General features: G+C 40.9%; 1 protein-coding gene across 2 annotated transcripts; it reads left to right on the forward strand.

Annotated features, from left to right (window-relative positions):
- The first annotated feature begins 4,118 nt into the window (after window positions 1–4,118).
- AGRP (agouti related neuropeptide) lies at window positions 4,119–10,340 on the forward strand. 2 transcript variants are annotated; one of them, XM_018559649.1, is made up of 3 exons: window positions 4,119–4,307; window positions 6,818–6,906; window positions 10,047–10,340. In XM_018559649.1, exons 1-3 carry the CDS (start codon window positions 4,133–4,135, stop codon window positions 10,230–10,232), a joined length of 450 nt encoding a protein of 149 aa, XP_018415151.1. In that variant the 5' UTR covers window positions 4,119–4,132; the 3' UTR covers window positions 10,233–10,340. The 2 variants fall into 2 exon arrangements, with proteins under 2 accessions (XP_018415151.1, XP_018415152.1); XM_018559650.1 differs by having other exon boundaries at window positions 10,050–10,340.
- Window positions 10,341–15,432: the final 5,092 nt, after the last annotated feature.

The following is a 15,432-nucleotide window of genomic DNA, read 5'->3' on the forward strand; positions in this document are numbered from 1 at the left end:
TTATTACCAACCATCACAACCAGTATTACATTCATATTAGAATGGTTGCAGAGGCCACAACAAACAAAACCTAAAATTCTTTTTTTTTTTTTTAATATATAAATCATTTTACAGACACATTCAAAAGCTTAGAATTTGCAAGTAATGTGATCTATAATAGGCCCTCATTCACAACTTAGCATGTCAAACAAAGTTCAACATGAGGAATCCCATTATTTTCTAATGATGCCATTTTACAAGTCACATGCCACTTGTAGCTTGAAACAGTAAAAGAAGCTTTTCTTTGAGCAGACTTGTGCATTTCTGGCCCAATAGACTTCAATGTGTCTGAAAAACACCTGAAAAACATGCATCTTTTCACATGATTTCATGCCTAACAACGATCTCCTCCTCTTAGTAACTAGCTTTCCATTGGCTAAAACAAAAATGCTTAAGCCTGATATATGCAAAAATAAACTTTCAAAATCTCCTGAAAAGTGTGAATGGTGCTCAAGGACTTAAACTTTGTTGTTGTTTTTTCCATAAAAAAAGACAAAAAAAATGTTTTCAGGGTCGAAAATGGCAATTTCAGACCAGGGAGCACCCAAGGACTCGATTCAGACATGTGCATTACAGTAATGAGCAGTAAAACACATTTTTTAATGCATTTTTCGTGGCAGGGGCTAATGAACAGAATTTTATGTGGTTTGTTGGCACCCCAAAGCACCTTGCCAGTGCACTACAAAGCATTTGTGTTTCAGCACACCCCAATGCACAGATGTGATGAAGAAAATTATGCAGGTCCTGCATTGTGGTGCATGGCAGTTCATTCAAAATGAATGGGCTACCGTACCGCAACATACGTTATTGCTTGAAATAAGGTACATTAACACATGTGCATTAAGGCATCACAAATGTCTGGATCGGCCTTCAATAAATTTATTTAAAAAAATCTTCATCAGATCATTTTTTGGCCAGTTATTCACAGGGGATAATCTAACTACAAAGTGGATCGCACGTTTGGATTAGTGGGATATAACAGTAGAAGACAATGCATGAAAACATGGCTTCCACATGAAGAATTTTATGATAGACAATGATTTCTTATACTTTAGTAATCATAGTGTAGCAGTGCTGAGCCTGTGACATCAGCGAACAGAAGGGTTACTGTGTGTGTTCTGGTGGATCCTCTGTAGAGATAGTCTGGGTTGGAAGCCTCCGAACTTACATACTGCTGGGCTGATATATTTTTCAATTTGTACATCTCAAGACTCGCTATTTGAATAAATCAGTTAAGTGCATGAATAGATTCATTAAGCCGATGTTGACAACATCCAGGTAGTGAAAACAATCTAATAATCTTCTCTAGAACGGACTAGTAAGTGGTCATTCCATAAATACAGCAAATGGGTCCAATATAGATGACTTACTGGGGGTATTTTAGGATGAATCACATTATGTGAGATTCTAAATGACTCTTTATTGAACTCTGTCATTTGTCATTAAGACAGAAAAGAATCCTCCTTCTTGTTATTGTGTAAAACGTCACCACATTATAGCACGGATGTTCCTCTATATAAACCTTGTTCTCATGTGAATCCCAACAACAGCTGGATTGATCGTCATAATCGTCAACCTTCTGCACGTAAGTTACTTTTATTCTTACATATCAAAGCATCAGATGTTATCAGAGGAAAAGATATGGATTGGGTTCATAGCTTATATCAGAAAGCTTACAAAGGGGGAGTAAAATAGGAGATAATTTATGATTTTAAAGTATATATTTGTGAATATATATTTTTATATAGAAAAATATATTTACATTTATATATTAAATATATTATTTATATATAGAAAAGAAAAATATAACAGCCTACCGTTTCTTTTTCTAGCAAAAACATTTACCATATTGGAGAGACTTAATACTGAATTGTAAGAAAACATTTGAAAAATACAATTCTGAGACTGTAACAGATGAGATGTACATATATAACATGCTTATTGTAAACATAATGTGGTCTTAACGTGAACCTGTGTCTAGATTAAGCATGTTAATGTATTTATATATTCTGAGCAAGCAGTTAAAGCCTTTTAAAACAAGCCCTCATTCACCTCTCTAGTTATTAGGCATTAAAGAGAAATGTGTCCTTGAAATTCACAACAGACTGTTAAATCCAGGCTTCTCCCTCCGAAGAGCAGACCTAGGCAGCTTGCCACCCTTCTAATGAAAACACACAAGAAAACAATTCCGAGTCTTTGTTGTGATTTTTGAGGCTTTTTCAGACCCCATTCAAACTAAGCGATTTGTAGCGCAATTTCAGCTCACAAATCGCTCAAATGTCGCTCAAATATCGCTCAATTTCGCTTAATGTAGCTTGTCCAATGCATTTCAATGGAGCTGTTCACATCTCACAGCTCAATGTCGCCTGTAACTTGTAGCTCAAGCTTGTCGCACGAACATGACCTATTTTTTCAGCGGATTTTGTGCGATTTGGCCCCAATAGGCTTTGATAGACTGCAAAAAGAAGCGCTACGTAGTGCGACAAAATGTGCTACACCGCACGACACCCGGGACAGGTGTCCGGGCTCACGCGGCAATGCAGGCAGCGAATGCCGCTTGGCTCCATTGATTTCAATGGGGTGACATCCAAGCAGCAATCAAAGAAAAAAGGCAGAAGTACCTTTTTTTGCGAAACAAATTGCTTCATACTACAAACAGCTAGATAGGTCAGGAGATGGTTTGCTTTAAAACTCTTTTACTGCTTGTTCAGAGTTTGTAAATAATTGTGTCCATAATCTGAGAACAGGAGCACTATTAATATATTTTGTAGAGAAGACATCATCATATATTTCCCAAAAACACCCTAAAATGCCTATGGCTCATAAATATTATATCGTTCACATTATGACAGTTGCTTTCCTCCCTACACAGAAACTAATATATGATTTCAATGTGTTATATTTTATTTAGTGTTATATTTTAATAGGATGTGTGAGTATCACACCCAGGAGAAACTTAAATGCAGCCATGGAAAAAACACACTTTTAGGGTTTGTGTAAACTGACATTTAGGTCTTGCTGCTGATTCTGTATGTGCCTGTGCAGCATTTGCATAGGATCTGGAACACGGTGGTTTAATATTTTTTATTTATTTTTATTTTTCTGTACCCTATTGTACAAATCAATAGGAACATAATGTAAATGCATGGTATACAAATCCCAAAGAGGACCTTTTTTTCCCCTTGGAAGCACCAAATAGGATAATAGTCAGATAGTTGCAAACACAGCCCTTCGGCAGGCTGTTCGCCACGTTTTGGCTGTCCCTTCGGCTCAGTCGAGCTGAAGCATATGCCTTCAGCTCGGCTGCCTTCGGATGCTGTACGGGCTATTGTGAATTGTGTACGGCAGCCCTTCGGTTCGACTGAACCGAAGGGCTCCGGTGGCCGAAGAGAGCCAAAGGATCAGCCGACGCCATGGCTGTATCCTACTGCTCAATAGTGAGAAACCCCTTAAGTTTCCCTTTAAGTTATTATAATAGTACAGCCTTCTCAAGGATAGGGATGTGTACTGCTATTCACTTGTATTCTCTTCTTGTAAGAGCAGAAAGATCACCCCAATGTCAAGCAGTAAGGTCTCTATGGAGGCAGATTTGTCTCCTGCCTGAGATCAGTGCTGAAAATTGAAACTGTTTCTTGGCTGCTATAGGAGGGTAAAACGGTTAGTTATCAAAGCCTTTATTTTTCTATTATGTGATGCCGAATACTTATTCTGTATTGGTGACTCATTTGTTATTGAAGCAAGTTGGTTAGAATAACAGCCAGGCAACCAGTATTTTTAGAATGAGAGTAATGTAGTGCCAGCCTCTACGTTTGACTCAAGTAACACTGTATTACGACTACTAACTTAATTTCCTATGTCCTTCAGCTCCATCTAGTGTCTATAATTAAGTATTACATCACAATACATACGGTCTGAAAAGAAAATATATTTAAAAAGTATGTTTTTGCCATTATTCACCTTAGTATAAAAAGTATACAACTATGGTAAATGTAAGGTTTTCACAGAACATATATATGTTTTATTTTCTTGCTGCAATTTGGTTGTTGCTTATATTGAGGATATATTTTTTTGTATTGTGCAGACTTCTCCAGCCATGATGCTGAATACATTACTGCTGTGTCTAGCTATTATCCAGGCAATTCAAGCAATGCTTACCTCAGGCTCTGGCAATGGGCGTTTTGAAGACATCAATTCTGGCAATAGCAATGGCAGATACAACTATCCGAGTTTACTACGTAAAGTGAAGGAATCTGGATTGGTTGTACCAGGTAAGAGATAGAAAACTTTTTTAAAAAGGAAAAAAATCTTTACTTGAAAGTTTCTAATTTAAATTTTTTTGCAAGATTTTTATTTAGAGATCTGGTCGTTATAATAAATATTTAAAACCATGGCAAAGCAGCGAAAAAAAGGCTGTAAATAGTTATCTTTTTGCTGCCCACTGCCGCTGAATGCTGCTCTGGTGCACAGAAATCTTCTACCGAAGTCCAAAGGTAAAGCAACACCTCTCGAAGTGTCAGTCTTCTGGGTCCTATGCAGCTTGCACTAGTACCTCCTGCTGTCCTTTATCCACTACAAGATACTGTAGTAATGTGGAGGTCAGAGGGAGGAACCAGTTTAAGCTGCAGGGGACCCAGGAGACTGACAACCCCAGAAGTGTTGGTAGTATATATATATTTTTTAAGGCATGCATACAGTAGGGTGCTATATAATATATATTGTAATTTCTCCCATTTTTTAAGACAGAAAAATTATGTTTCTGGCACAAAACATACACTATATAACCAAAAGTTTTGGAACGCCTGCCTTTACACGCACATAAACTTTGATGGCATGCCGTTCTTAGTCCGTAGGGTTCAATATTGAGTTGGCCCACCCTTTGCAACTATAACAGCTTCAACTCTTCTGGGAAGGCGTCCACAAGGTTTAGCAGTGTGTCTATGGGAATGTTTGACCATTCTTCCAGAAGCACATTTGTGAGGTCAGGTACTGATGTTGGACGAGAAGGCCGGGCTCGCAGTCTCCACTCTAATTCCACACAAAGGTGTTCTATCGGGTTGAGGTCAGGACTCTGTGCAGTCCAGTCAAGTTCCTCCACCCCAAACTCACTCATCCATGTCTTTATGGACCTTGCTTTGTGCACTGGTGCGCAGTCTTGCTGGAACAGGAAGGGGCCATTCCCAAACTGTTCCCACAAAGTTGTGAGCATGAAATTGTCCAAAATGTTTTGGTATGCTGATACCTTAAGAGTTCCCTTCACTGGAACTAAGGGGCCAAGCCCAACCCCGAAAAACAACCCCACACCATAATCCCCCCTTCACCAAACTTTACACTTGGCACAATGCAGTCAGCAAGCACCGCTCTCCTGGCAACCGCCAAACCCAGACACGTCCATCGGATTGCCAGACAGAGAAGCGTGATTCGTCACTCCAGAGAACACGTCTGCACTTCTCTAGAGTCCCGTGGCGGCGTGCTTTACACCACTGCATCCGACGCTTTGCATTGCTCTTGGTGATGTATGGCTTGGATGCAGGGGCTCAGTCATGGAAACCCATTCTATGAAGCTCTCTACACACTGTTGTTGTGCCAATCTGAAGGCCACACGAAGTTTGGAGGTCTGTAGCTATTGACTCTGCAGACAGTTGGCAACTTCTGCACACTGTGTGCTTCATCATGCGCTGACCCGCTCTGTCATTTTACTTGACCTAGCACTTCGTGGCTGAGTTGCTGTTGTTCCCAGTTGCTTCCACTTTGTTAAAATACCACTAACATGTGACTGCGGAATATTTAGTAGCAAGGAAATTTCACAGAACACCTGAATCCAATGATTTGGAGGGGTGTCCCAATACTTCTGGCAATATAGTGCATCTTTCATTTGCAGCTGAAATTAAATGTACTGCGAAAAGTAAACAATTGAAATGTACAAAAATGCATAAATATTATTCAAATTGATCAAAAACTGATGGAAACAGGAGTAGAGAATGGTTAATTTTTTTTTATATGTGTGCCCCTCTGGGAAGATTTTATTTCACTTCCTGTCCTGCAGGTATAACAGAAAGTAAGAGGAAACCTCTCCAAGTAAATCAAAATCCCCTCCCTGAAAGTTGTCACTGTAACCCATTTGAAGAGTCCAGTCATCTCCTTTTCTGGTGGCCATTCCAAATTTTGGATCTTGCCTCACTTTGAGTCCAGGGACACAATTGGATTATGGGACCCTCACAACCTACCTGACAGGGCCCCCCTCCTACCTAACAGGAAACCCCACCCCTCCACTGAACTCTCCGGCTGCCTATGCCTCCACTATCTGCAGTTTTGAAAGAGCATATCCACATTATTCATTATTTTTATGCAACTTTTGTATGTGTGGATGCATGAAAATTAGTATTATCGCACACTGATAAAAAAATAATCATGTGTCAGATTATTATTATACTTAGGGGTATACAGTATACTGTATATAAAGGTTTTCACACAGTATTCACATAACTTTCATCCAAAATAGCTGAATAACTATTTTTAGTTGGATTCAAACGGAAACATTTGTGAATCCTGGGTGAAAGTTGTATAAAATGTATTTGGACACATTTGTATTTTGATCCATAAACTATTGTTAGTAGCTTTGGACATTTCATTTTTGGTATGTTTGTCCCAATATTTATGGATAACCTATAAAACAAGAGGTCTTAAAACACACAGCTACTAAACATTTCTGTCTTCATGGAAACTACTAGCATAATGTCATTATAAAATCTTGCTAAAATAATACAATTGCACATTTCAGGAAGTTTAGCCCGATCAGAGGCTCTTCGAACAGACATGGGAGCAGTTGAGGAAGACCTGATGGAGGATTACAGTCTGCTGGACACAAGGGTAATTTTATATACTTGGACCTTATATTGTGTATTATCCACTGCTTTGCTATGAACATTTTATACGGTAGATGTTCCTTATGCCTAAGATTCCATTTACACGGGGCATTCTGGGTTCCCGCAGCAAAAACCTACAGATTCTTGTGGCAAAAATCCCGGGTGTCCTCTTCAGACACGTCCACTGTACCCATTAAAGTAGGATAGATGTGTCCAGGGACAATCATCTATTCCAAACCGCATGTAAGTGTACTATGTCATTTACTTCAATGGGTACAATGAGACACCTAGAATTCCTGCCGCAAGGATCCATACGTTCTTGCCACAGGAGTCCCAGAATGCCCCGTACGAATGGGGCCTTAGTATAGTAACCTTAAAGGGACCCTCTTCCCAAGTACCTTATCCTGTTTACATTATGCAGCTCACCAATAAAACATGTACCTGTTAAATATCTATCCATGTTACTACACACTAAAGTCACAAGGTGCTTTTTTTTTGTTAAGCCAGAGAATCAATATATGAAGCATCCATCCCTAATATTTTAAGACAAGTATTCCTATTGGTCATCCTACGGAATGGTTGCCATAAAGAATAAAGACAGATTTGCAGTTAGGCAAGTAGACATATTCCTAAGGGCAGTCTTTCCCTCTTCACAATCACAGTTGTCATGTTCAAAGGGCATTTCACATTTAACAAAACAAAAAAACACGATACTTGGTCTTCAAAAGCTGATTTCTGTTGATCTCTTGTTTTGACATAAGGTTTACAATGGATTTTCAATCTAGAGCTGAATAACACCAAAATAAATGGAAAACAGCAGCATATTTACATAGTTAGCCGGGTTAAAAAAATCAACATATCCTTAAACTTGAAGCAAAAGACAAAAATAAATAAGAGGAAGGAACCCCTAAAATAATTTCAGGTCTCAGGGAACCCTTACTAAAACTATTTAATAGGAAACATTCCCCCTACACTGGTGGTTATTTGGAGGAATGCAACCCTTACAGACAGCTAAAAAAATAATTGGTGCCATCCTGCTGGCTTTGCCAAGTGCCGTTGGCCCTGGAAGTATGCAAGCACCATCAGATGAAAGGTCATTCCTCCACAGCTCAAGGAACTCCTATCAACCAGGAACCCAAGTTGAGAATGGCTGCTATAAGGCAATTGGATACTCCCTGGAGTAACAATACCTCTTAGGCTGGGTTCACACCTAGGCAGCACCGTTTTTGCTTCTGTATACATGCGTTAACAGCATGCTGTTATTTGCGCATGTATGCGCGTTGTGCACATTTGAAGATGCGCGTTTTGATTGGCAGCTTATAAACCATTGTGGGCAGTGGAAGAACGCGCGTATAAACGCGCAAAAACGCTCATGAAAATGTTCAACATGATACTGTTGTGCGTTTTTGGGGCATTTCCAGTTAAGTCTGTGGGGTAAAAAAGTGCTTTTGACTGCCCAAAGAAGCTCCTGTACCTTTTCGAGCAAATGGAATTTTTCTACTGGCGTTTTTCTGCTCAGGTGTGAACCAGGGCCATTGAAAATCATGGGATTTCTTGTGTTGAGCAGTTAAAAGCGCTTTTCAAACTGCTCATAAACTCCTAGGTGTGAACCAGGCCTTATATTTAGTTATATTTATATTTAGTGTATTTATTGTATTTAGAAAAACTTCCACTCTACACTGCTGGCTACAACTAACTTGTATAGAAGTCTATACCACATTTTCATAGCTCTTTCAGGGCTCTTTTTCCTCCAGACGCAAAGAGTGTCCCCTTAAAGGAGAACTATGGGGTTAAGGCTTTTCCCCATAGTTCTCCTTAGGGTAGCGGGAGGACACAAACTAGCGTCCTCCCGTCACCCTAGGCTCAGTATACTGAGACGCCGCAGTATACCGTGAGCTGTTGCTCGCTGTATACTGAGACGCCGCAGCTGAAGCGGATCCCGACAATTGTGCCGGGATCCGCCCAGCTGCGTGACTGACAGCTGGCTCTGCCTATCTAGAGGCAGAGCCAGCTGTACCCGCCCCCCTCCCCCGTCCGTTCCGCCAGTCAGCGCTGGCGGATCGGAGCGGGGAGGGGCAATCCAGTCCCTCCCCTGTCACGGCAGAGAGCTGTGACAGGATGGAGAGGTGAGTGAACGCCGGTATGTGTTCGCTCACCTCCCGATCTACTGAGCCAACCTGTGACAGTCTCATTGTCACAGATCGGCTAGAACTATGAGGTGAGTGAAAAGCACTCACCTCATAGTGCTCCTTTAATCATTGTCACTGACCTTAAAGTGAACAACTTTGCATCAAGTTTACTCTTAATGTAAACCATTTTGTATGTATAGAAGGTGACCATTTCCCCCTTTAATCGCCTCTTCTCATGGGAGAATATATTCAGTTCAGTTAATCTTTCCTCATAGCTGAAGTCCTCCTTGTGCTTTATATAATTTACATATATTATATAGTTTTATATATGATAGCTTTATATAGTTGACCAGCAGATGAAGGAAGCATTGTCTAAGTGTAACTCTAAGTGTAAACATGTCAACAATTGAAAATGACTGAAAGCCAATTTATATACTATAAGTACATAGCATTTATACTGTACCCACTGTAAGTTTCAATAAAGCAGAAACATGTATTTTACAACAATGAGTGGGTTAAAAAGAATGCTAAGATTCAAATTAGCCATACCGGTACAGCCATTGATGCTATAATACAAGCGATCTTGGCAGAATTGCAGTCATTTTGTCTATGGGCTGCCAAAAGATGTCTCAGAGTCCCTTTAGGGCAGGGGTAGCAAACCTCCGGCCCTCCAGCTGTGGTGCAACTACAAATCCCATGAGGCATTGCAAGATTCTCAAAGCCACAGACATGACTACCGAAGAGAGATGCATCATGGGATTTGTAGTTTCACCACAGCTGGAGGGCCAGAGGTTTGCTACCCCTGCTTTAGGGAAAGCAAAAAGGAATTGCCTAAATGTTTGCTCATTCATGTGTGAAAATCAGAACCTCCAGTGCATGACCAATATAAGACAGAGTAGCACATTTGACATCCCACAGATATTCCCCTGCACACAGGTCCTTCTGCCAAAGTCCACAGTTATCAATCAGTTCATCTTCTATGCTCCTCATCGCAACTTTTTTACTTTCTCTACAGCAGGCATTGTCTCTGGAGGTTTCCTCTCGCGAAGAGCGTTCTCCAAGGAGGTGTGTTCAACTTCACGAATCCTGCGTTGGTCACCTGTCCTGCTGTAGTCCGTGTGCAACTTGTTATTGCCGATTCTTCAATGCTATTTGCTATTGCAGAAAAACCAGCACTAACTGCCACCAAGGCAAAAACTAGCATAAATTTGCCCAATGGTCCCTAGGACTATCTACTGTGTGATGCTATGTAATAATATTTGATTGTATTTTTACTTCTACTTTTCTCTAACTTCTAACTTGCCTTTATAAACCCTCTAAAAGCAATTCAGGGCAAAGCAACAGGTACGTTTGCTTAAGAGCAGGGAGGGTAGTACACACATCCCTTCTTTGAGTTTCACTGCCAACCCAGGTCCATTGGCATCCTCTGCAAATTTGCTGTGTAAGGCCCAAACTCTTCACTGGATTGAAGCTTACACAGACCAAAGAACTGCACCTCCATGTGACAACTGGGCACTCAATTGTAATATTTATTTCACCTTTCCCGCTCTAAACCAAACCTGCTACTTTGCCCTAAATGAGTCAAATATAAAATATAATAGCGTGCTTAACAATGTGTCTATCACTGCTACTTATCTTATATCCCATGCTTACTAAACAGACACTATATTTATACTAAAGGATATGAAGATTTTTTTAAAGCGATATTAATATTTTAATGTAACTACAAATTATTTCAGCAACATGATTAAATGTGAACAGCTGAACTCACAAGATGATTTTGTGTTTCTTAAAAAAGAAGAAGGTTTATTTAAGAATTTTAGGAAGAACAAAAAAACTAAATAAGCTTTGTGGAATGTCATCTGGTAAAATAAAAAAAAATACTTTTTATTGAAAAAATATATATTAGTCTTACCCCACCAAGGGGAAGGGGGGATTATGAATGGTAAACATATACACTTATTTAAAAGAGCTTGAAGCATGATAAAAAGCAAAATTTTTGTATGTACAGTATATGCATGTAGAACATATACATTTTATGCAACGAACCCACCATATAATATGTAGGACCCCAAAAACTTACAATAGTAGAATACCATAAAAAAAGGTATCAGGATCCCTCATTATATTCCAAAATATTGTCAAGAAGTCTATCTTGGATGTTGCAGAAGACACAATTCAAATTTCCTAGATCTTATTGTTTTAACAAACTATATATATCCAAAGTCTAATGATATATTATAGCATGTACTGTAAATAACAATCCATTAGACTCTATTTGTATATACATGGAAAAAATAACGTTTGAAAACTTTATAAAACTTGTCACACAAGCCAAATGCACACAAAAAACCTTGCCACTCCATTAATGTAAGAGGAATCTCAATGTATATTGCAATCCTGCAGTGACTGAATGGAGGTATAACGGTTCCATCACACCAACCTAAACTCTTGAAATAAACTTGCGGACAGTCCAAGAAAAAAAAATATAAATTCAAGCTGCGCCCCTCAATCCATTGGAGGCCATCAACTCAATTGTCATATATCGCATTGTGCCACAAGGGGGATTTTGTTTGAAAAAACAGTCACAATGACTACTTCTCAGAGAAAACATACACCCCTGTGTTCCACAAGGTTGTCACATTGATAGTACCTATCGCTCGCTGTAAAGTTCAATGTTTTCATACAAACTCTATCAAACCTTTATAACGGACGACGCCCATGTAGGTTCATAGCATGTGGAATTCAATGTTCAATACACCATTAGGCTAATGCAAGTGGGCAATGCCCAAGTAGACTTTTGGTATTAGTAGGTTCCGTTGCAGTCAATCAAGCATCTGTTAATTCAAACAAAACCTCCTCAGGGTATGGAAGCTATAAGGCCCGGTTCACACCTGGACGTTTTGTAGCGCATTCCTACGCTCTGCAAAACGCTCAAACACCGAAATCCCATTATTTCCTATGGGTATGGTTGACACCTGGACGTATTACAGGCCGGATGAACACGCTACAAAACGCCCTACGCCAAAAGAAGTACAGGAGCTTCTTTGGGGCGTCTTTGTTGCGCGTTTCCATTGGGATACAGCCAAGTAGCCCTCGGAAATGCCAAGTAGCCCTTTGTCGCACGTTTTTACCACAAACGCGCATATTTGATATGCCTAGATGGTGAATTGAAGAGTTTTTGGGTCATCACCTGTGGAGAGTCAGCATGGCTGAGAGCAAAGAAGGGGTTAACTTGGGAGGGCAGGTACTTCCCCTACAGCCCTTCCTGTTAAAAAGGTAACACAGGTGAGAGAGGAGTGGGGAGTTGAGAGTCAGACAGAAAGCTGTGTGTGTGTGTGTGTAAAACAGTGGTCACCAGAAAAGGTGTCCGCATGAGAAGATTTTCTGTTGCCTCCTTCTTGGTTATGGGTATATTTTTAAGTAAAGTGGCTCTGTTACTGAGTTAAAAATACTGAGATAGAGGCACCCTGTAAAAAAATAAAAAACATTACTGATGCTTAATCTGTTTAGCGCAGGGGTAGCCAAACTCCGGCCCTCCAGCTGTGGTGGAACTACAAATCCCATGAGGCATTGCAAGATTCTCACAGGCACAGACATGACTCCCGGGGAGAGATGCATCATGGGATTTGTAGTTTCACCACAGCTGGAGGGACGGAGTTTGGCTACCCCTGCTTTAGCGCGCTGCAACCTCAATATTTACTCTGTTCAAGAGCTGTTGCTGCTACCCAGAGCATCCAGCTGTGTCCTGTCGGGCTATGTGGGATTTGTCCTGTGGTGACAAAGTAACTGTCCGGATGATCCACAGCACCCAGTGGAGAAAACAGAGTCTGACACACCCGGAAGTGTTGGATAGCAGTTGTGCCTGTAGCTCTTGAACAGGGTGAAGATTGAAGTTGCTGTCCCCCAGACAGGTATGAGTGTCTGGGGGACTTTTGCCATATTTATAATCGTAGCAAAAGGATTGATTTAAGCTTGAAATGAATACAGTAAGCACATCTTACCTACTCACACCTTCAGTTTTTTTTATCCAGGCACTGCTTGTCATCAACAGAATCCAGACAACACTAAAACTCAGACAGGGGTTCTAACTCACCTTCACTCTAGCCAAAACTAAAAAAAAAAAAGATGAGCTTCAAGCCAATAAATGCAGAGAGGGAACAGAACCTATGTACTTATGTTTTAAATCCTGACTTTGCCAGCGCAGCCCACTGTCTTCTGTTGGTATTCTGGTGATCAGAGAACCTTGTTTGCATTGCAGGAAAGGTATCTCGAACACACCCACTGTGAGCTGCCTTGATGTCTCTCGCATATAGTAAACCTAATGATTTAAAGCATTAGTACTAAGGACATCCTCACATTCACCATTCTGGAAATGTTAAAGCTGAACTTCAGCCTTACCTTTTTTTTCCCCTGTAGCCGCTTCTATCCCCTGTGGAGTAGCTACTAGAAATGTAACTGTGCTGGTACTGTAATCAGTCTAGCTGATTTGTATTTGACTACTACCTCGTTAATTCCACGGTGTTCTTGTGACGGACCCCCGTACTCCAGGATGAGTATGTCTGCCGCTGTCTTCTTCCTTGCTGAGGAGATCTTGCAACCTGAAGATCCTTAGCTCCCAGTTTCCCCAGTCACTAGCCAAGGCTTGAGTGTAGGTGAAACAAACTCTGCTTTATTCAGCAACTGTACATACTTTTATACAGCAAGTGATTAAATCAGAATATAATCCCATCACATCCACCCTCCCCTCCCAGACAATCGGTCTGCTCAACACCACAGGTGCCCACCTGCTCCAGACAGCCATAGCAGGAGCCTGGCCAGAATATCATTGTTCTGAGCTCCTTCAGAGAACAATGGGAGATAACGAGGGATGGTGCTGATAGTCTTTCCATAACCAGGTCACACAGCATAACGCACTCAAACATAACCCAACACCAATACACATTTAACGTATAAACTCATCACCATGTCGTCACAGTTCTGTTATTGATTGTACCTGCCTGAGTGGGGAGTAACCCTGCAGTGTGGGGCAGCCAATGGTGAGCATTTTGAGTGTCTCACCAGCCAATCACTGGGGGTTTCATGGCCACTGGTGGAGTGCATATATAGATGAATTGCCATGTGCTTAGTTCAGTCCGCCCCTGGGCTTAACCTGGGGGTGGGATGCTCAAAGATGGAAATGCTGACTAGGCCTCAAGCCTGGAGGATGCCACAAATGTGGACCTTGGAGTTGTCAGGAACTGATTGAGGAGGGGAATGAGAGAAGCTGGATGTCTACTGGCGGTGCCTGGTACTGATATGGACCTTAGGAGCAAGTCTGGTGTCTCTCCTAGAAGATCTCATGCCTATCCCTGTTTAACTGTTGCTCAATTGCCCAGTGTCAGCCTGTTCTCCTATTGATACTTCACTGTGTGAAGACTGAAAAGGAATTGGCGAGACTGGAGTCTGTTTATTTTTACTATGGATGTCCTAAGCCCTATACCCTCTTTCCTAGCTGATGTTCTACAATAAAGCATTTAAGAGGCACTTAAAGTGACTGGCTCCCAACTTTTTGATCACATGTCCCTTCACTGGCTAAGGATCTGCCCGTGAGAGTGAAATGTTAGCCCTCTCTGCCCTTTGGGGGTCAGGAGGGGGTGCTACACCCCACATTTGTAGTAAGTCTTCTCCTGTGTTAAAATATATTACTCTCGATTCCCTGGAAACTTGCATCTTCACAACACAGCCCTTTGCAGCAGCAGCAGCTATCTTGAGACCACCCTAATTTCCTGTCAGAATGATCTCCACCATTCATCAATCAGTTCACGCAATAATCTGTAATGGAGAAGGAGAGATGATGTCACATCCCCACCCCGTCCTCTCCTCGTCCAATTACAGAATGTCTTGTATTCTTTGAGAAAAAAAAGGCATTTTGTGAATGGGCAAGTATTGAGAAGGGGTGGGTGTTGCGACCAGAGCCCTTCACTGCCTGCACTGCATCTCTCGCCCCCCACAGTTTCCAGAAGCTCGGTGTTATCTGTAGGAGATGGCATAATGCAAGGTAAGATTATACTGTGCAGCCAACTTCCACACATAACACAATTTTTACACATGCAATGTGGTGTGTAAATAATCATTTTTTTCACAGAGTTTGGCTTTAATATCTACGAGGGTGAGTCAAAAATTCTCCGCACTCTGGCTGTAGAATTTATTTTAATCAACTTTTAGGAAAGATAAATGCATAATTTTTCCACATAATCTCCTTGCTTTTCAATACACCTGGTCCATCTGTCAACAAGCTTTCTTATTCCTGCATTAAAAAATGTTTTGGGCTGAGCTGCAAGCCAGGAATGCACCGCTGTTTTCACTTCTTTGTCAGAAGTGAATCTTCGTCCTCATAGGGCTGCTTTCAGGGTACCAAA

The sequence above is a fragment of the Nanorana parkeri genome, unplaced genomic scaffold, assembly GCF_000935625.1.
Source record: "Nanorana parkeri isolate BGI_ZX_2015 unplaced genomic scaffold, ASM93562v1 scaffold409, whole genome shotgun sequence".
Lineage (NCBI taxonomy): Eukaryota > Metazoa > Chordata > Amphibia > Anura > Dicroglossidae > Nanorana > Nanorana parkeri.

Bases quoted from the DNA above. Each gene is read 5' to 3' on its own strand.
- AGRP (XM_018559649.1), top strand. From the start codon at position 4,133: ATGATGCTGAATACATTACTGCTGTGTCTAGCTATTATCCAGGCAATT. The intron at 4,308-6,817 runs GTAAGAGATAGA...TGCACATTTCAG, and splicing joins ATCTGGATTGGTTGTACCAG to GAAGTTTAGCCCGATCAGAG. The intron at 6,907-10,046 runs GTAATTTTATAT...CTTTCTCTACAG, and splicing joins ACAGTCTGCTGGACACAAGG to CAGGCATTGTCTCTGGAGGT.